The sequence below is a fragment of the Orycteropus afer genome, unplaced genomic scaffold (genome assembly GCF_000298275.1).
Source record: "Orycteropus afer afer isolate SDZICR_OR568_19922 unplaced genomic scaffold, OryAfe1.0 scaffold00238, whole genome shotgun sequence".
Lineage (NCBI taxonomy): Eukaryota > Metazoa > Chordata > Mammalia > Tubulidentata > Orycteropodidae > Orycteropus > Orycteropus afer.
The window spans coordinates 2,359,105-2,383,351 of NW_006921825.1; the positions used below are offsets into that span (position 1 = coordinate 2,359,105).

At 41.7% G+C, this 24,247-nt stretch overlaps 1 protein-coding gene across 1 annotated transcript in view; it reads left to right on the plus strand.

The window, feature by feature from the left end:
* The window catches only part of SH3RF2 (SH3 domain containing ring finger 2), a 182,274-nt gene that overhangs the window by 108,483 nt on the left and 49,544 nt on the right, over positions 1–24,247 (plus strand). Inside the window, exon 4 of the mRNA XM_007949109.2 lies at positions 2,409–2,732. Coding sequence (XP_007947300.1) covers positions 2,409–2,732 — 324 coding nt within the window. The remainder of the gene's footprint in view (positions 1–2,408; positions 2,733–24,247) is intronic.

Here is a 24,247-nt window from a genome sequence, read left to right on the forward strand (position 1 = left end):
CTAATCCCTTCGGCTGACTGCTCTTCTCTCTGGCTTCCTGGCTTTTAATTCCCTTTCTCCTGCTCTTCCCGCTTGCTACTTCGGGTGTCCCTGAGTTGTCTCTCCTCACCTGTAACCCTGGGGCTGACAATTATAAAAATGGAAATTTAAGTAATGATCCTAGAATGTTTTATTCACACAAATCTCTGTTCTGTTAACATAGTTCAGATTTCTGAAGGAAATGGATTCATGAGAGACCTTGGTAAATAAGGTACACAAACAAAGTTTTTGGATTTGAACTAGAAATTTACTAGTATATTAGGGAAGGCAGACACTTCTACATTAACCTTATAGTGTAATAGAAGCTGGCTGTCTGGTCCTGAATGGTACAAGCCAGTTGCTACATTTTCAGGAACTTCACTACTTGTTCTGGTTACCTAGTGCCATTCTAAGGAAGGTTGGGCAATCTACTTCTGTAGTGATACCATCTCGGAAACCAAGGAGGGGTCGTTATAAGTCGGGGCCGACTCAAGGGCACATAACGACAACAACAGTGCCATTCTGACAAGAAATATACCACAAATGAGATGGCCTTAACAAACAGAAGTTCATTCTTACAATTTGGTGGCTTTAAGTCCAAGTTCAAAGTGCCAGGCTCTAGGGAATGGGTGAAAGTCCCTCAACCTTGGAGTCCAGCTCTGCCTCCTGCTTCTGGCCCTCTGGAGCTAGAGGCATTTCTTCACTCAGACAGCTGCTGGCTGCTGAGACTGAGAAGCCCCAAGGTTGACAAGTAAAAAGGCACAGTCCCCATGTTACCAAACCACATGATGGACCATTAACTTAAGTCCATTGTAAGTCCCAAGGTCAGCAGAGCATAGCAGGTTGCTGATCAATGACACAGCTACATGCAGGGTCCAGGTGTGCCATAGGCTAGAGACCATTCCCAAGGCTTCTCCTCATATACAGGAAGCAGACCATATCCCAAAGGCAGCTACTCAGCTGCTTGCGGTAGATCCCACCATGGAGTTGATTGCCAGTCTCATCATGGGGAATAACTACCACCAGCTGCCCAGCCACTCAACCAGGCCCAGCCAAGTTGACACACAAACATAACTACCACACTAGTCAATTGTTAAGTATCCTGAAATTGACCGTGATGGAAATATCTACACTATTTAAAAAAAAAAAAAAAGTTCTTGAATTGATTCTGACTCGTGGCAGCCCCATGAACATCAGAGTAAATTGTGTCCATGGGGTTTTCAACAGCTTTTCAGATGTAGATCATCAGGCTTTCTTCTAAGGCCCCTCTGGGTAAGCTCAAACTTCCAACCCTTAAGTTAGTAGCCAAGTACATTAACCTTTTGCACCACTCAGGGCCTCCTTACTTAAACCACAAAAGCTGGTAAACAGCCAGGGCTTTTTTTTCTTTCTTTTTTTTTTTTCGGAGAGCCAGTTTCCTAGCATGATTCACATGCTGGCTAAAACACTTATCAAATGTATGGACTTGAGCAACTTCATTCACTTATTATCCGGAAGATGCTCACTAAGCATCCACTGTGGGATACAGCAGAGAATGCCATGTATAAGGTCTGTGCCCTCAGATAACTCAGTCTAGTGGGGAAAAGGCTTGTAAATGATCACACTACACAATGAAATAAAATGATAGGAAAGCATAGGGGACCACAGAGGCACCAAGAAGGCAGGCACTCAATTCAGTTTGGGGGATTCAGGGATGACTGAAGTACGAGTGGGAGGAGTCTATCACAGAAAGTAATCAGGGAAGAGAAAAAAACCCACCACCATCAAGTTGATTCCTATTCATAGTGACCCTGTGGAACACAGTTGAACTTCCCTATAGGCTTTCCAAGCCTGTAAATCTTTACGGAAGCAGACTGCCTCCTCTTTCTCCCCAGGAGTGACTGGTGACCCTGGCTTGCTTTTAACCCCTTTGGACTTCAGTTTAAAAAAAAAAAAAGGAAAAACATCAAACCAGTTGCCATAAGGTGATTCCAACTCACAGTGACACCATGTGTGTCAGAGTAGAACTATGCTCCCTAGGGTTTTCAGTGACTGATTGTTCAGAAGTAGATTGCCAGACCTTTCCTTCAAGACCCATCTGAGTGGACTTGAACCACTAATCTTTCAGTTAGCAGTCAAGTGCTTAACCGTTTGCACCATTCCACAACTCCCAGAACTCAGTAAAAGAGATTAATAAGAGTACCTACTTTGCAGGGGAGTTGTTAGAATTTATTGACATAGCAGAGTGCCTGCAATATATTGATAAAACATGAAAGCTGTTATTTTGCTGCCCTAGGAGTGAATGATTCAGGAGATGGTATCTAAACTGGCTTCAGACCAACCTGGGTAAGACTTAGCTACTAACATTAGATCAGGAAGACTAATTTCTCATCGGACCTTTTGTTTTTCAGCCAAACCTCACCGCAAGACACCTCTTGGAGAAGAACAAAGGGCGTCAGTCATCCCGCACAAAAAATCTGTCTCTGGGGACCTCATCCCCCAGAGGCAAAGCAACCAACTCACCTACCCTCCATAGGAGCCCTGGGTCCAGGAGGAAGGGGCCTGGGCAGTTCTCCATCACAACAGCCTTGAATACTCTCAACAGGATGGTCCATTCTCCTTCAGGACGCCATATGGTGGAGATCAGCACACCAGTGCTTATCAGCTCCAGCAACCCCTCTGTCATCACTCAGCATATGGAGAAAGCAGACGTTCCCCCCAGCTCCATGGGGCAGGTAAGGAGCATCAAATTTGGGGATAATGGCACCTTGGAATTTGGGCAGGTGATTTGCACCAAGTCACAAGCAATATTTGATGTTTCATAACTGCTAAACACCCCTAATATATTAATAACTTGCCACATATAATGGGAGCTCTGGTGGCCTAAGGCATTTGACTGCTAACCAGAAGGCTGGCAGTTCAAACCTATCACCCACTCCTCAGAAGGAAGGTTGGGCAATCTACTTCCATAGTGATACCCCCTCGGAAACCCAAGGAGAGGTCACTGTGAGTTGGATCCGACTCGATAGCAGTGAGTTTGGGTGTTTTTTTTCGCCATATGTAATACACATCAGAGCTATATATGCATGATCCCATCTAATCCTTGACACAGCCTGTGAAATAGGAATTATTGCTATTATTTCCATTTTAGAGATAAGGAAACTCAAGTTTACAGGGGTTTTTTCGCCATATGTAATACACATCAGAGCTATATATGCATGATCCCATCTAATCCTTGACACAGCCTGTGAAATAGGAATTATTGTTATTATTTCCATTTTAGAGATAAGGAAACTCAAGTTTACAGGGGTTAAGCAACCTTCCCAAATTCTCACAAATATTTTGCTTTTCCATGTTAAGGGGCATGTTAAGGGGTTCTTGTCCATTAGAGATTTTCCTTCCAAGGAGATGTTGGCCCCCATATTCCAGGGAGAGTTTTGGCACTACAAGTTGAGAGTCACTATCCATTCGTCTGACAATTTATTGGCCATCACATGGAAAGGAAGGGAAAAAAAGAAAAAGTGGTTTCAGAAATGGTTACATAATTTGTACGATCCAGTACAAAATGAAAATGAAGGGCCCCTTGTTCAAAACTTACTAAGAATTTCATGAAACAACAACAGGGCATTAAACCAAAGGCAAGGCCCTTCTATGTACAAGACCCTGGGGAGCTGCACACATCACACACTCATGAAGCCAGCCCTGGGTGTTTTCATATGGAGAATCTAATTAGATAATGGTCATAAAGTGCTTAGCACAGTGTCTGGCATATATTAATGTTGCTATTGGCTATAACAAACCAGCCCCTGACTCATTGTGACCTATGTACAAGAGAATACAGCACTGCCTGGCACCTGACTCATTGTGACCCTATTATGTACAATAGAACATAGCACTGCCTGGTCCTACACTATCCCTATGATCAGTGGCAAATCGGGCTGCTTTGATTCATAGGGTTTTCATTTCCTGATGTTCAGAAGTAGATCACCAGGTCTTTCTTCCTAGTCCATCTCAATCTGGAAGCTCCTCTGACACCTGTTCAGCATTATAGCAAGGCACAAGTCCCCACTGACAGAAAGGTGGTGGCTATGCGTGAGGTGCATTGGCCAGGAATTGAACCTGGATCTCCCCGTGGAAGACAATTCTAACATTGAACCAAACCAGTTGCTATCAAATCAATTACAACTCATGGCATATACTGAGTACTCCATATGTGTTAGCACCTATTTCTATTGTTATTATTAACCCTGATCACTGCATTACTAAGTGATAGGAGATAAGCCAAAGGGTGGCCATGGCAATCCAGAAGCTGAAGTGCTTCTAACAGCATGTGGCTGTTAGGTTGAAGGGCACTTTCAAAGTTGAAGGAGTAGAAGTATGAGGCAAAGTAATTAAGAAGAAGTCCATGTTGGGTATTCAGCTGAAAACACTCTTTGGAACCATGCAGGTGGCAACTTGAAAGGACAAACCTCATCTTGTACTGATGTATTTTCTTAAGAAGCTGTAAATCTTGTTTTTAAACATGAATCTCTACCTTGGGATTAAAATGCTTAATTGGACTCTAATCCCTTTTTAACAAGACAAGGAGGAGGAGAAAGTCAAGGGCTCCTCAAAGACCTGTGTGCTAGTCTGAAAAGGAAACAATCACTTCCTGCAACACTGTATCTTTTAACTGCCTGGATCACTAAAAGGTTGTAATTCTGAAATTCATGTTATTCTGCCCACCACCTGCACTATACACACACACACACACATGCACAAATACACTTTCCCACCGTATATACTCTTCTTGTGTAAAACACCATAAAACTTCCTTCCTAAACACACATTCCAAAAGCTTTTTTATAAGTACACACACACTTTGTGCCCAACATCCTGCCTCTCCTACACGCAGACATGTGGGTACACTCATGCATGAGTACACATACATAAACACTCTACAGTGGCATCTGGTGACTCAAAATTAAACCAAAGAGTAACAGAATTTTTCTGAACTCATACTTGATAATATCAACCAAAACACCAAACCCACTGCTATCAAGTTGATTCTGACTCATGTGTTACAAAATAGAATTACTCCACAGCATTTTCTTGGCTATAATCTTCACAGAAGCACATCACTAGACCTTTCTTCCATGGCACTGCTGGGTAGATTTGAACTGCCGAAGTGTAGGCTAGTAGTTGGGCACAAACCATTTGCACCATCCAGGAGCAAATATATGTTATTGTTGTTGTTGTTGTTAATTATTGTTGAGCCAGTTCCCGATCATGGTGATCCCACGTGTGGCAGGGCGACCTGCTTCATAGGGTGTTCCAGGCTGTGGCCTTTCAGAAACAGATCACCAGGCCTGTCATCCAAGGTGACTCTGAGTGAGTTCAGACCACCAGCCTTTCAGGTAGTAGTCAAACGTGTAATCATTTGGACCACCCAGGGACTTCATATTCAGCAGAAACAATCTTTCTCACCCATCTGTCAACTAGCATCCCCAAAGAGCTAGTCAAGTCACTTCTTGTGTCTTTTTAAAATCTTCTTCCTTGTCATTTATCTCATCTATGGCAAATCTGGAGCCCTTGGGTAGTACAAACAGTTAATGTGCTCAGCTGCTAACCAAAAGATTAGAGGTTTGAGTCTACCCAGAAGCCCTTCAGAAGAAAGGCATAGCATCTACTTTCAAAACATCAGCCATTGAAAACCCTATGGAGCACAGTTCTACTCTGACACACATGGGTTCCGCATGACTCAGAATTAACTTGACGGCAACTGGTTTTCTCACAGAGATGCTGGACTCAAGTGAGAATTCCTAGTAGAATTCACAACAAGAAGTATTTCTTCCTAGTTTTTACAAATGGTGATAAACTCAAAATATAAGATTCACGTATCTTATTCCGAAGGAGTCAACGTTGCATAATGTTGATAGCCTTTTCTCTGTTCAGATGACTATAGATTATAAATATTTCTACACTGTTGTTCTAGGTTTTGTCAAAACACACTCTTTAAATACTCCATTTATAAGCTACACCTAAAGTTGAGTGGAAAGTTGAGCAAATGATAAGTTCTCCTGCTTTCTTTTGCCTCTAACACCCTTGAGACCTGGGATTGGGTCTAGCTTTTCAAATTCTCCATACTTATCCCACCCCAGCGACCAGCAGAGTACCTAGTCTCTAGTATTTTGTATGATAGATATGGGGTGAATTTAATTATCCAACATATAGGCAAAAGAGTCTAGACTGTAGGATGTCTCTTCTCTAGGGAAGCTGACACTGGAAATAACAAATTCATTCAGTATTTGTGGTAGTTAAGTTTGTGTGTCAATTTGGCTGGGCCTGGTTGAGTGACTGGGCAGCTGGATGTAGTTATTCCCCATGGTGAGATTGATAGTTAACTCCATGGTGGAATCTACTGGAGCAGCTGAGTAGCTGCTTTAGGAAATGTGGGCTACTTCCAGTATGTAAGAAGCAATTTTGAGGAAGGTCTCCAGCTGATGGCATGCTTGAACTCTGCATGTAGCCGAGTCATTGTTTGCTAGCCTGCCATGTTGCCCTGCTGATCTTGGGACTTTTAATGGACTTGAATTAATGGCCTGCTGAGTGGTTTGGTAATATCAGGTTTGTGCCCTTTCACTTGTTCACCTTGGGTTTGTCAGCCTTAGCAGCTAGCAGCTGCCTGAGTGAAGAGATGCCTGTAGCGTCAGTGGGCCAGGAGCAAGAGGCAGAGCTAAAGCCCAAGGTTGAGGGGCTTTCACCCAGACCCTAGAACCTGGTACCTGGAACTTAAGACTTCTAACCTCCAAAACTGTAAGAGAATAAACTCCTGTTTGTTAAAGCCATCCCATGTGTGGTATTTCTGTTAGAGTGGCACTAGGTAAACAAAACACTATTTTAACAAACACTTGACAGTTTACTGTGTTCGAAGTGTAGAGAAACTGGTGAAAAATAAAATAGACAAAACTCAGTTCTCTTACACCTTGCACAGGGGAGAAAACAGTCAATAATCAAACATATTTAAAAAACAAATCATGATCAGTTCATAAGTGTTAAGGTGAAAAAAGCCTCAGATGCTATCCTGAGTGGTCAAGGGAGACCTCACTGAATACATGACATGTAAGCTGAGGCCTGACAGACAAAAGGAAACTATCATAGGACGACCTTGGAAATGAACATTTTAGGCAGAGGAAACAGCTTGTGCAAAGGCCTTATGGGAAAAATGTGCTCACTCAAGGAACATTAGGCCAATGTAGGACTACAGTCCAATGACAGAGAAACAGTAACAAGAACTGAGGTCGGACAAGTAGACAGCACCTTTTAGATCAGGGAAAGAAATTTGAATTTTATTATATATGCAACAAGAAACTAACAGTTGGTTTTAACAAGAAAAATAAGATCATTTTTTAAAGTCTGGATGGAGAATTATAGTGAACTTAGAGAGAAAGCAAGAAAACCAATTAGGAAGCTATTGCAGAAATCACAAATGAAAATATTGGTGACTTGGATGAATCAAGGAGCTCTGGTGGCATAGTGAATAAAGTGTTTGGCTGCTAACCAGAAGGACAGTGGTTCAAACCCACCAGCTGCTTCACAGAAGGAAGATGAGGCAATCTACTTCCATAAAGATTTACAGCCTCAGAAACTCATTGGGGGTTGCTATGAGTCAGAATTGACTCATGGCAGTGAGTTTGGTTTTGTTGTTTTTTTTTTCAGGCGGGATGTGTGGGAAGGGTGATATGGGCATCAAGACTTTTGACCTTTACACTAAGTCAATGGGGTGCCATATAGTTAGACAGGGAAGACCAGAGAGCAGTGGTTTCCAATAGGAAGATCACAGGCCAGTGTAATTCTTTCAACCGATAAACATCCACTACATGATTACAGTGTGTTGGTAACCATAGTGCGTACTGAGATTCTACTACTAAAACATCAAGAAGACTAATAAAAATTTCAACCATTTATTGAAACTAATATGAGTTAGGTGGATAGATGTGTTGATAGATATGTAGGTAGGTGGGTAGGAAGACAGATAGATAGACAGATAGGATGATATCCTCTGCTTCTTTTGCTGCCAGTCTCCTAAGTCCTGATCTCCATCCATAAAATGTGATGAGAGATTTACAGGGAAAGTGTTATCACCACTTTACAATAAGATAACTAGAACTTGAAAAAGAAAAATGATTTGTCCAAGTTCACATACTATAAACACTGACAGTCTGGAATTGACCCTAAAGCTCTCTAATTCTACAGCATAAGATCTTGACCTTATACTATGCAGTCAGAAAAGATAACATCAGGCACATTGTTTTATCAGTGTAGTTTATCTTGGATGTCTGCAGCCTCCCTTTTCTTGAATGTCTTCCTTTGACTCCCTTAAGACTCCAAGACCTTCCAGAATTCTCTTCTCTACCTACCCTTCAGTAAAGAATTTGCCCTAAGTTTTTTAAACTTGAAGGACGTACTTATCACTTTGTGCCTTTTTGAACTAGCAGCAGTGTAAGCAGTGTGCGTTACTGAAGGTCCCAAAAATAGGCTCTTGCCCTGGAGGAATTCACAGTCTAGCAAGACTACCAAAAGAAAATAAAATGATTGATTATAGTGAAGAGAAGGATCCAAATGGCTTGGTTACTAACTGAAAAGTTGAGATTGGAATCCACCCAGAAGCGCCTCAGAATGAAGGCTTGGCAATCTATTTCCAAAAAAAATCAGCCATTGAAAACCCTATGGAGCATGGTTCTCTTATGACACACATGGGGCCATCATGAGTTGGAAATGACTCAAAAGGAACTGGTTTTTATAGTGAAGTGGGAGCTTCTTAAAGTAGGATGAGGTCCCTGGTAGCACCTATGCTGACTTAAGTGGTATGTTGTTTTGTTGTTATGTGCCGTCAAGTCGGACCCAACTCATAGCGACCCCTCCTTGGGTTTCCGAGGCAGTATCACTACGGAAGTAGATTGCCCCATCTTCCTTCCTAGGATTGGCTGGTGGGTTCGAACCGCCACCCTTCTGGTTAGCAGTCAAGTGCCTTAGGCACTACACTACCAGAGTCCCTAGGTGGTATAGAGACTCAGAACTTAATAACACTGAATTATAAACTAAGAAAGTTATTCCCTTTGCAAGTTGTCTCAAACCATTGATTATAGTAAAGAGATCTCAGTTAGGTGCTAGGCTATCTTTAACACTTCTCTAACATTTGCTAGGAGCTCTGATGGTGCAGTGGTTAAAACTTTTGGCACTGACTAAAAGGACAGGAGTCGGAACCCACCACCCACTCAGTGGGAGAAAGATGAAGCAGTCTGCTTTTGTAAAGATTTACACCCTTGGAAATCATATGGGCAGTACTACTCTGTCCTGTAGAGTCACTATGAGTCAGAATCAACTTGACAGCAGTGGGTTTCAGGTTTTTTATTTTTTATTTTATTTTTTTTTGAACACTCGCTAATTTCCCTCTGTAAGGAAGGCAGAACAAAGCATCAAACTCAGAGCTTTGGGAAGCTATAAGCTATTGCCCATCCCTGAACTGCCTAATACTATATGTTTCTTTAATTATTTCTTGTTGTTTGCCTTCCATATAGAATAAGTAATACTAGTTTTTTGTTCATAGAAGTGAGTGAAAAGTTTTTAATATTTTATTTGAATTTTAAGGATGTTTTTTAAAATTTAAACAGTAAATTAATAGAGGTACAGTGTGTGACTATGGCAAGAACTGTGAAGACGGGATGCAGTAAAGTTTAGGCCACTCTGATCTAGTGTAATACATGTACAACTAGAGCGTGCATGAAGTGCTAAGGAGGGAAATTTGTTCATTTCAGCCCTGTGTTTTCTCTCCCACAAATACTTGAATGTTGAGTTCCTTCTGTGGCAGTAGAGTAGTATAGCAGGAAAGTTCTTTCAGGAATTAGCCTCTTCAAAGCATGTCCAGTCCCCACCAACTAGATAGATAGAATAGATTGTGGGGATGGCTAGTAAGGAGTCAGTTTTCTGTGAAAACAGCTTGAAATCACCCCAGTTAAGTAGCCTGGTCCTCCTTCATTTCCTACTCTAGATATTTCTGATTCTATCATTGCAATATTGTTTCACATGTCCCTCCCTCCCCACTACTTTCTATAAACTGTTAGATCTAGAGGCTTGTTCAGGGTCAAGGTCAATTTTGGGGCAAGAACACATCATAGGTGCTGCTAGCTCTTTTTGCTTTGTTTTGTTTTTTAAGTGTGCAATTCAGTGGTTTTTAGTATATTAACAGTTTAACTGTGTATATCATTCATCATAGTTAATTTTAGAACATTTTCATTACCTAAAACAAAAGTCCATATCCCTTAACCATCATCACCCAAATCTCCTACTTCTCTCCGAATCCGAGGCAACCACTACTGATCTTTTTCTGTCTCTTTAGATTAGTCTATTCTGGACATTGTCTGTAAATGGAATCACACAATATGTGGTTCTTTGTGACTGGCTTCTTACACTTAGCATAATGTTTCAAGATTCATCCATGCTGGCACATATATCAGTACTTCATTCCTTTGTGGCTGACTAATATTCCATTGTGTGCCCATTGATGGGCATCTGGGTTGTTTCCACTTTTGACTATTATTAATAATGATGCTATGAACATTCTTGTATGATTTTTTGTGTGGACATATTTTCAGTTATTTCAAGTGTTTACTGAGGAGAGGAATTGTTAGATTGTATGGCAACTCTTTGCTTAACTGTTTGAGGAACCGCTAGACTATTTTCCAAAGAGGTAGCACCATTCTGCATTTCTAGTGTATGAGAGTTCCAATTTCTCCACATCCTTGCCAATATTTGTTACTATTTTCTTCATTATAGCCATCCAAGTGGGTGTTAAGTGATAAACCATTGTGGTTTCAATTTGCATTAAACTCTTGCCCTGGTCCACCCTAATGGCTAATGATGTTGAACACTTTCATGTGCTTTTTGGCCATTGTGTACCTTTGGCAAACTGTCCAGATCTTTTACCTATTTTTTAATTGGGTTATTTGCTTTCTTATTATTCAGTTGTAAGAGTTCTTTATATATTCTAGAGTCAAGTCTAATGTGAGATATCTGATTTGCAAAAGTATTCTCCAATTCTATAGGCTGCCTTTTCACTTTCTTGGTGGTGTCCCTTGAAGTGCAAAAGTTTTCAATTTGATGATATTTAAGATATCTATTCTTCCCTCTGTTACTCATGCGTTTGTTGTCAGATCTAAGAAACCATTGCCTAATCCAAAGTCACAGGAATTTACTCCTATGTTTTCTTCTAAGAGTTTTATGGTTTTAGCTCTTATATTTAGGTCTTTAATCTATTCTGAGTTAATTTTTGTACACAGTGTGAGGTATGGGTCAACTTCATTCTTTTGTATTTAAATATCCTGTTGTGCAGCACCATCTGTTGAAGACAATCCTTCCCCATTTTATTATCTTGATCCACTTGTCAAATTAAGTACTTATTACAACACAGCAGAAGGTATATAATGCCTGATTGTGTCTTGTTTTTGCCTTAAAATTTATTCATATTCAGATGTTATCAGCCAGCTCTATCCATTAAAAGATTTCTCATCAGTCTTTCACCTAATGGTTTGAGGAGTTGTTCATGAATATTATTTTATTCAGGGTTGAAAAATGGTGACATTCTACTCCTCTCATTTTCCTATATGTTTTTAAATTCTGGAATTCACCTATAGGCTTCTATTTTCTGAGAGCTGACTATATGTAAAACATTGCAGTGTAAGGTTTAAACCTGAATTATTTCACCAGCCTCTCCACACTTGCACATCATAGGGCCTCAACATGTGCTTGGGAGTCCAGAGCACTCATGCCTGTGACCAAAATAATTCTCTCTCTGTGTCTCTGTCTCTCTCTGTCTCTGTCTCTGTCTCTGTCCCTCTCTCTCTCACTTATTCCTGCATGTTCCCCAGCTCAAAGACAGGACTCATTTCTCATTCCCTTCCCACCTGGCATGTTTGCCATCACTGAACTGCTACCCTTTTTTCCACTGACTGTTGCCAGCTGGGCTAATCTTCCCCTGCCTTCCTGCGCCAGTCTCCTTATCACTGCCTTCAGGCCAGCCTCAGAGTCCTGGACTCTTCAGCCACATGTTCACTCTCTCACTCCCTCCTGAGGTCTGGTTCCCCGTACTTGGGCCAGCACCTGGAGAAAAAGGCCTGGGCTTATCTAGCCTAGAGAAAAAGGGCTTCATGGTGGATATGGAAATATCAGATGACTTTGTTTTTGTAAACTTAGGCTTATCTAATACTTTAATGTTTTTGTGTTCAGAGGAGAAAAGAAACACAAGTTAGAACATGAAGGATTTCCTGAAGTTCAAAGAGAAATCTCCCCACTACTTAGATTGTTAGAAACTAAAATACTGAAAATGCTGAAGAAACCTATAGAATCTGTTATTATTGTGTTTTGGTTTGGTTATTGGGTTTTGTTTTGTTTTGTTTTGTTTCTTCCACATAGAGGAAGACATCTTAAATAAATAAGTAAATAAAATAAAGTGAATAAAAAGTCTCCAAAGTCCACAAAGTTTCTTGCCATGGCTTTGTCACCTAACAGCCAATTGGCCTTGAGCTAAGTACCTAACCCCACTGAGTCTCAGTATCTTCATCTGCAAACTGGGGCTAAGTCCTTATATGCAGGGTCTTTGCAAGAATTAGCAATACCTCAGTAAGTGGTAATTACTATTACCTTCCCTCCGAGCACAGCTTTTAGAATATATCATCTTTGTGAGTAAAATATTAAGGACAACCCTGACTTAAGGCAGAGAATGAGTCAAACATCTTCTAACATCTAGATGACCCATCTGATCTGAATTCCCTAAGGTTTATTTTTTCACAGATACTAGCAGATAAAGGGGTAGTCTTTCTCATTTTATCTTTAAGAATACTGACAGGAAAAGGTACTATCTTAACTGACTCTAAGTCTTCCCCAAACACAAAATTAATAAACTCAAATTGAAATTTGAAACAGAACTGAGACTCCCTATAACATATAGTTAATGCTTCATCCTTGAGCCTCATGGTCCCAGATTGCAAAAGGTGGCTGAATAAAAGTGATAGATATGTCATAATTATGCCTACAACATTCTGTTTCTAGTGCTTCCACCCATTCACTGTGTAACTTATGTTGAGACATTTTGCTTTTTCAGATCCTAGTTTCTCAACTGCTAGGTGACAAAATTGACCTGGCCTGAATATTACACAGCTCAATTAGTTAACAGCACACTCTGAAGACAAATAACACTGGGGAAGAGCTGTTCCCATTAGTTAATGAATGATGATCATTGTTATGATTCCTTCTGTCTTCATACGAGACACATGTTTTGTTTCTGGCTACTGCAAAATTTTCTTATCCCCAACAGGTATCAGGTAAAGTCCTCTGAGGCACAGAACTTCTTAGCAAAGAGCTTCTCAGCACAGGCAGAATAGTAAGAGGGTAAATAAATACACACACACACACACATATGAATACACACACACATACACATATATATAGCTTTCGGAGTCAGTCAAATCTGGGTTGGGATCCTCACTGCTTCTCACTGAGCAGTATAACCTTAGGCATATTCCTTAACCTCTCCGAGCCTTGGTTTTTACTTCTGTAAAATGGGCTGATAATAGTAATTTTTTAAATCTCATAAGATTTTTGCTGTAATGATATAATGAGGCAATGCATATATATGACAACCAGGGTTTGGCAGTAGTAAATGGTTCAATAAATTATTGTATCAAGTCAGGAAGTTATAACCATCCTCTATTGTCCCTGCATTAGGGCTGGCCTGTTTAAACAGGCCTTGCTGAGAATGGGTTTCACCAGCCATACACTCCAGAGGAATGTTCTGTTGGAACTTGCCTTGAAGAGCAGAGGCTTCCAAAAGCCCCTTTTCTTCCTTGATAAGCAGTGAAAATTCCAAAAGTAGGGAAGGAGTGGGACTTTTGGCTTATATTTGGGGTCCCCTGGGAAAACTGAGCATGCTCGATTAGACCCTCTACTGTAATCGCAATGGGAACCCACAAGAAGGAAGCCAAGAATGACTGCAGAAAAAGACTTAGGACCAAGGAGGAGATGAGGATGGAGCCTGAAGCAGAGCAGTCCTCTGTCCACCATTTTCTGTATGCACCTTTCAGCTTTTTTCCTAAGCCCCATCATCACCCAATAAGTGTCCAGAAGCTATGGTGGCTGCCAAAGCCCCTCACAGCCTGTTGGTGAACTAACAAGTAGTTGTTGAGTGCCCACCATGCCCCAGGTACAAAACCAGACACTGGTCATACAATGAACAAGACAAACATGGACCTTACCCTCATGCAACCTCAAGGCTAAAAGGAAGACTACATGAAACAAAGTGTGCAAAGTGCTGTAAGGTTGAAGGCTGGGTAGTGAAGGGAGTCTGTGATGGAGGTCCCACACTAGTGTGGGAGGCCAGGGGAGACTAGCTAGTGGAAGTAAGTTTCAGGGCGAACTGAAGGAAGATAGAGGTTAGCAAGGTGAAGAAAGGAGGCAAGCTAAAGCCCTGCATACACCTTTCCTTAGCCCCTGTGGCCCAGTTCCCTCTGTATCAGTCAGGCCAGGAAGCACCAGCACTGTTGGTACACTTGGCACCACCTGCAGTACTGCAGTCCCCAGGCCTGCTCAGGCTCCCCAAGGTCCTGTAGGAAAAAACCTTTCTGGTTTCTGGTGACTAAAGCAAATTTGGTAATTAACCTTGATGCTCGGCTTCCTTCTTTGATTCAGCACTTCTCCAATGAGAGGTTAAACCTGACATCATCATTTTTGCCCAATTAATCCTGGCAGGTGATCCACTGAGGAGACCCAGCCCTGCCCCCAGTGAAACAGGGAGCTGCCCAGCCAGCACCTCAGACATTTGAATACAGACTTCTTAGCTCTGGGAGCTAGAAGCAGGGGTAAATTATCATCTTGTCATCAAAAACTTATAATACTTTGTTTCACATAGTCTTCCTTTTTAGCCTTGAGGTTCCATGAGGTTTGTCCATGTTTGTCTTGTTCGCTGTATGACCAGTGTCTAGTTCTGTACCTAGGGCATGGGGGGCACTCAACAACTTGATGTCCAAGCCCAGCAGGGCCGGCAAAACACATACACACACTCATGCTCACAGGATTCAGCAAGAAGGAAAACTATGAGAAGAAAACTAAAATAGAAGGGCAAGAGAATGAGAAAGGAGATGTACTGTCAGCAGTCAGGAACAAGGACTGTGGTGTAGAGAAACATGTTGGGAATGGACCGATCTTGCTGGCCCAGTGTTCTTGGTCATGGAGGCCAAAGCAGCTCCCTGTGCAAGGCCTCAGGTTCCTCCTTTAAAAATGGGAAAACTAGTAGCATGCTCTACATGGATCTTTTAAGAGATTGAATGAGATAATCACATCATCATTGTTGTTGTGTGCCTTCAAGTCGAGTCCAACTCATAGTAACACTATAGGACAGAGTAGAACTACCCCATAGGGTTTCCAAGTCTGTAATCTTTATGGGAGCAGATAGCCAGGTCTTTTCTCACATGGAGTTGCTGGTGGGTTCAAACTGCTTACTAGTTGATTAGCAGACAAGAGCTTAACCACTGTGCCATCAGGGCTCCTTAGATTCACGTAGCATAGTTTCTCAACTTCAGCACTATTCACAGCTTGGGTCAGATAACTCTTTGTTGTTGGGCTGTCCTATACCTTGCAGGATGTTTAGCAGCAAGCCTGGCCTCTACCCACTAAGTGCCAGAAGCGCTTTCTCCCCAGTTGTGAAAACCAAAAGTGTTTCTGGACAGTGCCAAATGTCCCCTTGGCATCAAAACCATTCTGGGTTGAAAATCAGCAATGTGCAGGAGGTAGCACAGAGCCTGGTGTGTAATAAATGCAGGATAAGTGGCAGCTAAAATAAGGCCTGTGTGAGGAAATTGCCTTCTCTGGATAGCCACAGCAGACCCTTCACCTACTCTAGAATATGATGCACCAGGTGTTCTTCCTCAGAAGAGATTTGAAAACCACTTGCCGTGGAATCAATTCCAAGTCACAGCAGCCTCATGTGTGTCAGAATAGAACTGTGCTCCATAGAGTTTTCAATGGCTTACTTTTTCAGAAGTAGATTGCCAGGCCTTTGTTTTAAGGTTCCTCTGGGTAAATACCAACCTCCAACCTTTTAGTTAGCAGCCAAGCACCTTAACCATTTGTACCACCTAGGGATTCCTAAGGGCTTTGTAAAATCCTAGAATTTTCCAAAGCTGGGATGGGTGGGCTTGCCAGTGCCCTGTCACTGGAATTGTGTAAACAGAGACTGTGGATGCCTGCCCAGAGAAGTGGAAGGGATCTTTATCTTGAGTTGGGAAAAGTCCTGCTCAGCTCAAAGGGAAGACAATTTTATGGAGTGGGTGGCAGACACCAGACCCAGTGCTAGCTTCTACATATGCTCTGGCCTCTTTGAGTATTATGAATAGATGTTATTTTTTACCATTTGACTAAACAGAGACACCAAGACCTAGATAAGTAACTAGCTCAAAGTTAGCCATTGAGTGAGTATATTTGAGGGTTTGGATCATAACCAAGATCTGAATGATTTTCAAGCCCATAAATTTTCCCTGCCTAAGAGAATGGCAGTGGGGGCATCTTCTATGGCCAAAGTGATGATTTAAGAGAGATGCTGGGGTAGCAATCAGATTCAGTGGGGAGAACAATGGGATTGATTAATAATGTCTGTCATGGGCTCAGGAGAAGAGAATCGGGGCATAAGTCCCATGTGTTTGCCATCCCTGAACAGGCACATAATCTGAGACTCAGTGATTTTATATCATCCTATTCAGTTCATCTGGGTTTGTTCCAAACAAGCTACTGTGCAGTGTGCTTTCCCTAAGAATAAGCTGAAAAGCCTTCTCCATAGGTGGGGCTTTTTAAAGACAGCACAAAAGACCATGTTCTTAACAAATCATTCTCATGAAAAAGCTAGATATGAGCAATCCTGTGTTAATGCCTCAGGAATTGTGTGTTTAATGAGTGACTGTGTCTGTCCTCAAGTAAAAAGAAAAGAAAGAAGCTTCCAAGGAAATGTTTTCTTTCATAGTTCAAGAGAGATAGATAGATATAGATGATAGATAGCTGTTGTTGTTACATGCTGTCAAGTTGGTTCTGACTCATAACTACCCTTTGTACAACACTGTGAAACACTGGCCAGTCCTGCATCATCCTCATAATCATTTCTATGCTTGAGCTCATTGTTATAGGCACTATGTCATTCCATCTCATTGAAGGTCTTCCTTTTTTGTTGATCCTCTACTTTGCCAAACATGATGTCCTTCTCCAGAGACTGGTCTCTCCTTATAACATGTCCAAAGTATGTGAGATGAAGTCTAACCATACTTGCTTCTAAGGAGCATTCTGGCTGTACTTATTCCAAGATAGATTTGTTCATTCTTCTCGCAGTCAATATTCTTCACCAACACCATAATTCAAAGGCATCTTCTGTGCTCTTCCTTATTCATTGTCCAGCTTCCCCATGCATATGAGGTGATTGAAAATACCATGGCTTGAGTGTGTGTGTGTGTGTGTATATATATATATATATATAGCATTGGAAACCCTGTGGGGCAGTCCTACCCTGTCCTATAGGGTCACTATGAGTCTATTTGACTCCACAGCATTGGGTTTTGTTTTTCAGTTTGCTATGAGCCACACACATCCTAAGTACTCTATTATCTCAGATAATTGTCTGAACAACGCAAATAGCCAAATACTATTATTATCATTCCCCTTCCATATGAGAAAGCCAAGACAATAAGATGTTTAAGTAACATGCCCAAATCCAAGTGTGCAGAGCTGGGATTCAAACCTAAGTAGCCTGACTTCAAAGCCTACCCTCAATCCCACCTATAGTATACAAGGCAGCATGTGCATTTTGTAGGCAGCATCATATGGTCCTGACTGAAAGGGCTGGAGGGTTCTGAGAGAGCAGGAGTAAGAGAGGAAACCTTCAGACAAGAGCCTCTTTATCTGAGTACCTCATTAGCTGGGCTGAGCTAAAAAAGCTTTGCTTAGTTTCCGGGAACCCTGCAAAGATGTCTGAGAAGAGATTTCACAGTTGTTTCTCCCATGGAGTCTTTATGAGCACACTTTTTTGGTTCTCAAAAGGCACAGGCAGCAGGATGTCAAGCTGGGCTTGGCTCTCTCTGAGCAGAGGCTTGGTAAAGCCTGAGGGAGAGGAATGGCAGCACTGGGGCAGTTTCAGACATGATGTGCAGATGGTCCTTTGCCAAAACACATGTTGCCACACCCAGTGTCACTTTGTCCCTGGTCACGGCCCAGATAAAATGGCTGTCCTTTATGTAACAGTCAAACTTAAAAAATACAATAAAGGAGAGAGTTGTGGTGAGGGAAATAGGTTCATATTATCAATTTAAAAAAAAAACAAAAAAAACTGCCTTCTAATCAAATCTGACTCCTAGCAACCCTATAGAACATAATAGAATTGACCCCACAGGGTTTCCAAGGCTGTAATCTTTATGGAAGCAGACCACCCATCTTTGTCCTGTGGGCCAGTTCATAGATTCAAACCACTGAACTTTTAGTCAGCAGCTGAGCATTTTAACCACTGGACCACCATTATCTATATAAATCTTGAAAAACCCAAAGCCCTCTCCCCTGGCTTAGAATCCTAGTTTGTGAGGGTTGGGAAGGACTTTGACAATAATTAACTTTAATCCCCTAAACCATGAGGGGCATTACTGTTCCCCTAAGGAATCCCACTCCTCGGAAGGAAGGTTGGGCAATCCTACTTCCGTAGTGATACTGCCTCGGAAACCCAAGGAGGGGTCGCTATGAGTCAGGTTTGACTCGACGGCACATAACGACAACAACAACAAGGAATCCCAGTGGCAGTTTGAACTCAAACAGCAGCTCCTCAAAAGAAAGACCCAGAGATCTACCTCTATAAAGATTATACCCTAGAAAATTCTGTGGGGCAGTTCTACTCTGTAACATTAGGTTGCTGTGAGTTGGAATCAGCTAAGACAACCAGCACCCAATAACAACAACTACAAAAGCCTCCAAAAGGAAAATGACGTGCTAAAGGTCAGACATGGGATTGGCAGCAGAGTAAGGTCCAGGTCCACCACTGAGAGAGGGGGCCATGTCTTAGCTATTCTTTGCAAAAGGGTGGTTTACTTGACTTGCTTTCCAGACCAAACTGCATTCATTCATTCAGCAAATATTTAATGAGCTTTCTATGTGCCCAGTTCTGTCCTCATGGAGATTATGTTCTAGCAAGGGAACAGGCAAAACAACACACAAAGAAAGAAACACAAAACAAAAAGCAGAAAAACGGACTAATAAAATGTGTTCTTAAGGAAACAGGCATTTGGAGATAGAATAACAGGAAGGACCTGCTTTCGAAAAAATGTGTTTGTATCAGTGTCTTCCTGCCTGGTGAGTATGACCTCGGCCATGAGTTTCTTCCCAAAGCAACATATTGCCCATCCTTTGCATCTAAAAAGTGTGACTTTGTGGGGCACTAGCCTTGGGGGTGGGAGCTCTGGTGGCATAGTGCATAAGGCATTTGACTGCTAACCAGAAGGCTGGCAGTTCAAACTCACTAGCCACTCCTCAGAAGGAAGGTTGGACAATCAACTTCCTTAGTGATACCCTCTCAGAAACCCAAGGGAGGGGTCACTATGAGTCGGATGTGACTGGATGTCAGTGAGTTTGGTTTTTTTATTTTTTTAGCCTTGGGGGTAGATTCTGCTTATCTATACACAGGAAGGGATCGGGCTGGGATGCCTCAACCTGAGGCATATTTTTTCCAACATGGGGGAAGCAAGTTCACTGGGTGGTACAAATTATGTGCTTTTGGACTACAAACCTACAAGTTGTAGTTTGAACCCACTCAGCAACACTGCAAAAAAAAAGAAAGAAAGAAAAAAAAAAACACCTGGCAATCTGTTTCCATAAAGATTCTAGCCAAGAAAACCATATGGAGATGGTCTACTCTGTAGCCCTTACTTAGTGTTGCGTTATTGCCTTGAAGGGTCGTGGGGTCACTATGAGTCAGAATTGACTCGACAGCAGTGAGTTTGGAATTTTGGTTTGGAGGGTAGCAGTCTCAGAGGCTAGAGGGTAGAGTTTGGAAGGTAGAGTCTCTTGAGGCATGGCTTCCTGGCCCCAAGCCCAGGGGTGTAGCTATTTTTGTCCTTCTGGCAAAGCTTGAGATGCTAAAGCACTAAATCTTGGGCACACCCTCAGCAATGGAGGGTATCAAGTAAACTCAAAATCCCCACAGCCAGCAGGGCAGGAGCAAGCAGGGCAAAATGATGAGATCAGCAGAGTATGGTGCTGACAGCTCTTATCCCCTTTACATGGCATTTGTAGAGACCCCATAGCCTGCACTCACTTATTCTCTTTCCCCAGCCCATATTCCTCCTCCCCAATTATTCACCTACATACTTATTTCTTTATTCAGTCCTTCATCCATATGAAAATTTCCTCACTCATACACTCATTCACTTCTTTCCTTCATCACATTACTCAATCACTTGATTATTCTTTCATTCATTTATTCACTCTCTTACTAACATTTATGGACTCATATACATTGCCACATTACATATCCACTGGGTTTCACTTACTTCCTCACTTGCACATTCAACTAACATTTAATACACATTTTTCCATGTCAGCTTCAACTGGACTTAACTCTGAAGGGATGAGGGATACCAGATGTATTGTCCTTAAGAGTTAAAGGCAATAAGGCAACACTAAGTAAACTCCAAGGAGCCCTGGTGACACAATGAGTTAAGCACTTGACTGCTAACCAAAGGGTTGGCAGTTTGGACCCACTCAGCATCTCTGTAAGAGAAAGATCTAGATTTCTGCTGCTGTAAAAATTACAGCCTAGAAAACCCTTTGGGGCAATTCTATTCCATCATATAGGGTCGCTATGAATCAAAATCTACTTGACAGCTCCCAATAACAAGTAAATCCCAGGTGGGAAGTAGCAAATGCTCACCTGGAAGCTTGGTCAGTTGTCAGAAGTTAGATAGTGCCTTTCCAGCCATAGTGTGCACCTCCCTTCTCACAGGGCCTCACAGAATGAGCAGATATATATACATTGTCACGAAGGCATTAGGGACTCAGCAATTTCAGAGTTGCTAGATCAGTGGACATGTGCATTCTAAAGGAAGAGGATGATGGCAGTGTGCTATCCCAGTAGTCAGCAAACTTCTTCTGTAAGGGGCCAGATAGTGCATATTTTAGGCTTTGCAGGCTACAAACTCTCTGTGACAACTATAGTATTCCATTCTGCTGTAGTAGAGCCAAAGTAGCTATTTTGTTGAAAGCTGTCAAGTCAATTTTCAACTCAGTAAAATCTGAGTTCTTGGGCCTTTATTCACCACCTTCGTGTTTATTTATGTATATAATCTGAGATTATAGAGTACTTAGAAAATTAGTGGGCCATTGCAAATCCAAAACCCAAGCCCACTGCCATCAGGTCAATTCTGACTCATAGTGGCACTACAGGAGAAAGTAGGACTGCTCCATAGGATTTCCAAGGCTGTCAAACTCTCACTGCCGTGAGATCTGACTCATAGTGACCCCTCCTTAGGTTTCTGAGGTGGTATCTCTCTGGAAGTAGATTGCCCCACCTTCCTTCCAAGGAGTGGCTGGTGGGTTTGAACCACCAGCCGTCTGTTTAGCAGTCAAGTACCTTAGGCACTATGCTACCAGAGCTCCCTTCAGCCACATTAGCCACACACAACTTAAGGGGTGTTTTTCTAAGGATCACTAGTAGTAATAACCCAAAAGAAGAAAGCTAACTGGCCAAGAAAGAGGTATCAGCCAATGTTTTAGGTTACCATTAGGGCACCAGGCCTTATGGCTCCTAAGATTGTAGATCCTCCATTTATTGAGGTGACTCATTCTTGAAAGGAAACAGATCACCACTTTGATCGTGTAGTGGGGTTAGGAGTAATTATTTTTTCTTTTTAAAAATACCCATTGTTATTATACTATCCTCTGAGAAATTTACAAAGTAATAAGAGACAACACACACATAGAAAAAGTAAATGTTTTGAAGATGCCAGGATGAACTTGACATTGGCCAAATGGTTTCTGGACTCAATAAATTTCTTAGAAGAGATTTTTAAATTAACTTTTCTTTTCATTCTACTTCAATTTACTTCTCCAGCTATTTCCCTTAAGTGAGACCCACAGACATATAAAAATTGACAAGTCTTTAGAGAAAAACCTATTAAACCTCACCTAAGCCAGATGAGGGAATTTAGTGCCAAGCAATTTACAGTAAATAATTTTCCATGGTTAACCAGTGAAAGCATAGCAAAGCAGGGACCCATGCCCAGGGAAATCTATAGTCAAAACCCTAACCCTACTGGCTATGCTATATTGTCACTTGGCTGTTAGGGGGCAGCTAATTTCCAACACTTTTCTGTCAGTTTGTCATACTGTGGTGGCTTGCATGTTGCAGTGAGGCTGGAGGCTATGCCACTGGTATTTCAAATACCAGCAAGGTCACCCGTGATGGACAGGTTTCAGCGGAGCTTCCAGACTAAGACAGACTCAGAAGAAGCAAGGGGCCATCCACTTCTCAAAGAATGGCCAGTGAAAACCTTGTGAATAGCAGTGAAACATTATCTGATATATTACTGGAAAACTTTGTGACTAGCCTTGAAACATTGTCCGATATAGTGCCAGAAGATGAGCCCCTCAAGTCAAAAGGCACTCAAAATACAACTGGGGAAGGGATGCCTCTGCAGAGTAGAGAAAACCTTAATGTTGTGGATGGAAAAAAAGCTTTCAGGACCTCCATTTGCTGATGGGGCATGACTCAAAATGGGAAGAAACAGCTGCAAACATCCATTAATAACTAGAACATGGAATATATGAAGTAGGAATCCAGGAAAATTGGAAGTTGTCAAAAATTAAATGGAATCCATAAAGATCGATAGCCTAGGCATTGTTGTTGTTGTTATGTGCCATCGAGTCAGACCAGACTCATAGAGACCCCTCCTTGGGTTTCTGAGGCAGTATCACTACAGAAGTAGATTGCCCCATCTTACTTCCGAGGAGTGGCTGGTGAGTTTGAACCACCAGCCTTCTGGTTAGCAGTCAAGGCATTAGTGAGCTGAAATGGACTGGTTTCAGCCACTTGGAATCAGTAAACCATATGTTCTACCATGCCAGAGATGACAAATTGAACAAGAACAGCATGGCATTCATTGTCACAAAAAATGTTTCAAGATCTATCCTGAAGTACAATGCTGTCAGTAGGATAATACCCATATGCCTACAAGGAAGACTAGTTAATACTACTATTATTCAAATTTACGTACCAACCACCAAAGCCAAAGAAGAGGTAACTGAAGATTTTTACCAACTTCTGTATTCTGACATTGACCAAACATGCAATCAAGAGGTGTAGATTATCACTGGTGATTGGAATGCAAAAGTTGGAAACAAAGAAGAATCACCAGTAGTTGGAAAATATGGTCTTGGTAATAGAAATAATGCTGGAGATCACATGACAGAATTTTGCAAGACCAATGACATGTTCATTGCAAATACCTTTTTTCAACAATACAAAAGGTGGTTATACACGTGGACTTCACCAGATGGAGTACACAGGAATCGGATCGACTACATCTGTGGAAAGAGGTGATGGAGAAGTTCAATATCTTCAGCCAAAACAAGATCAGGAGCTGACTGTGGAACAGACCATCAGTCTCATATACAAGTTCAAGTTGAAGTTGAAGACAATTAAAACAAGTCCACGAGAGCCAAAATATGACATTGATTACATCCCTCCTGAATTTAGAGACCATCTAAAGAATAGATTTGATGCATTGAACACCAATGACCAAAAACAAGAGGAATTGTGGGATGACATCAAGAACATCATCCATGAAGAAAGCTAAAGGTCATTAAAAAGACAGGAAAGGAAGAAAAGACCAAAATGGATGTCAGAAGATACTCTGAAACTTGCCCTTGAATGGAGAGTAACTAAAGCAAATGGAAGAAATGACAAGGTAAAAGAGCTAAACAGAAAATTTCAAAGAGCAGCTTGAGAAGACAAAGTCAATTATGATAATGAAGTGTGCAAAGTCCTGGAGTTAGAAAACCAAAAGGGAAGAACACACTAGGCATTTATCAGATGAAAGAATGAAGAAAAAAATTCAAACCTCGAGTTGCAATATTGAAAGATTCTAGGGGCAAAATAGGAGCTCTGGTAGCATAGTGCCTAAGGCACTTGACTGCTATCCAGAAG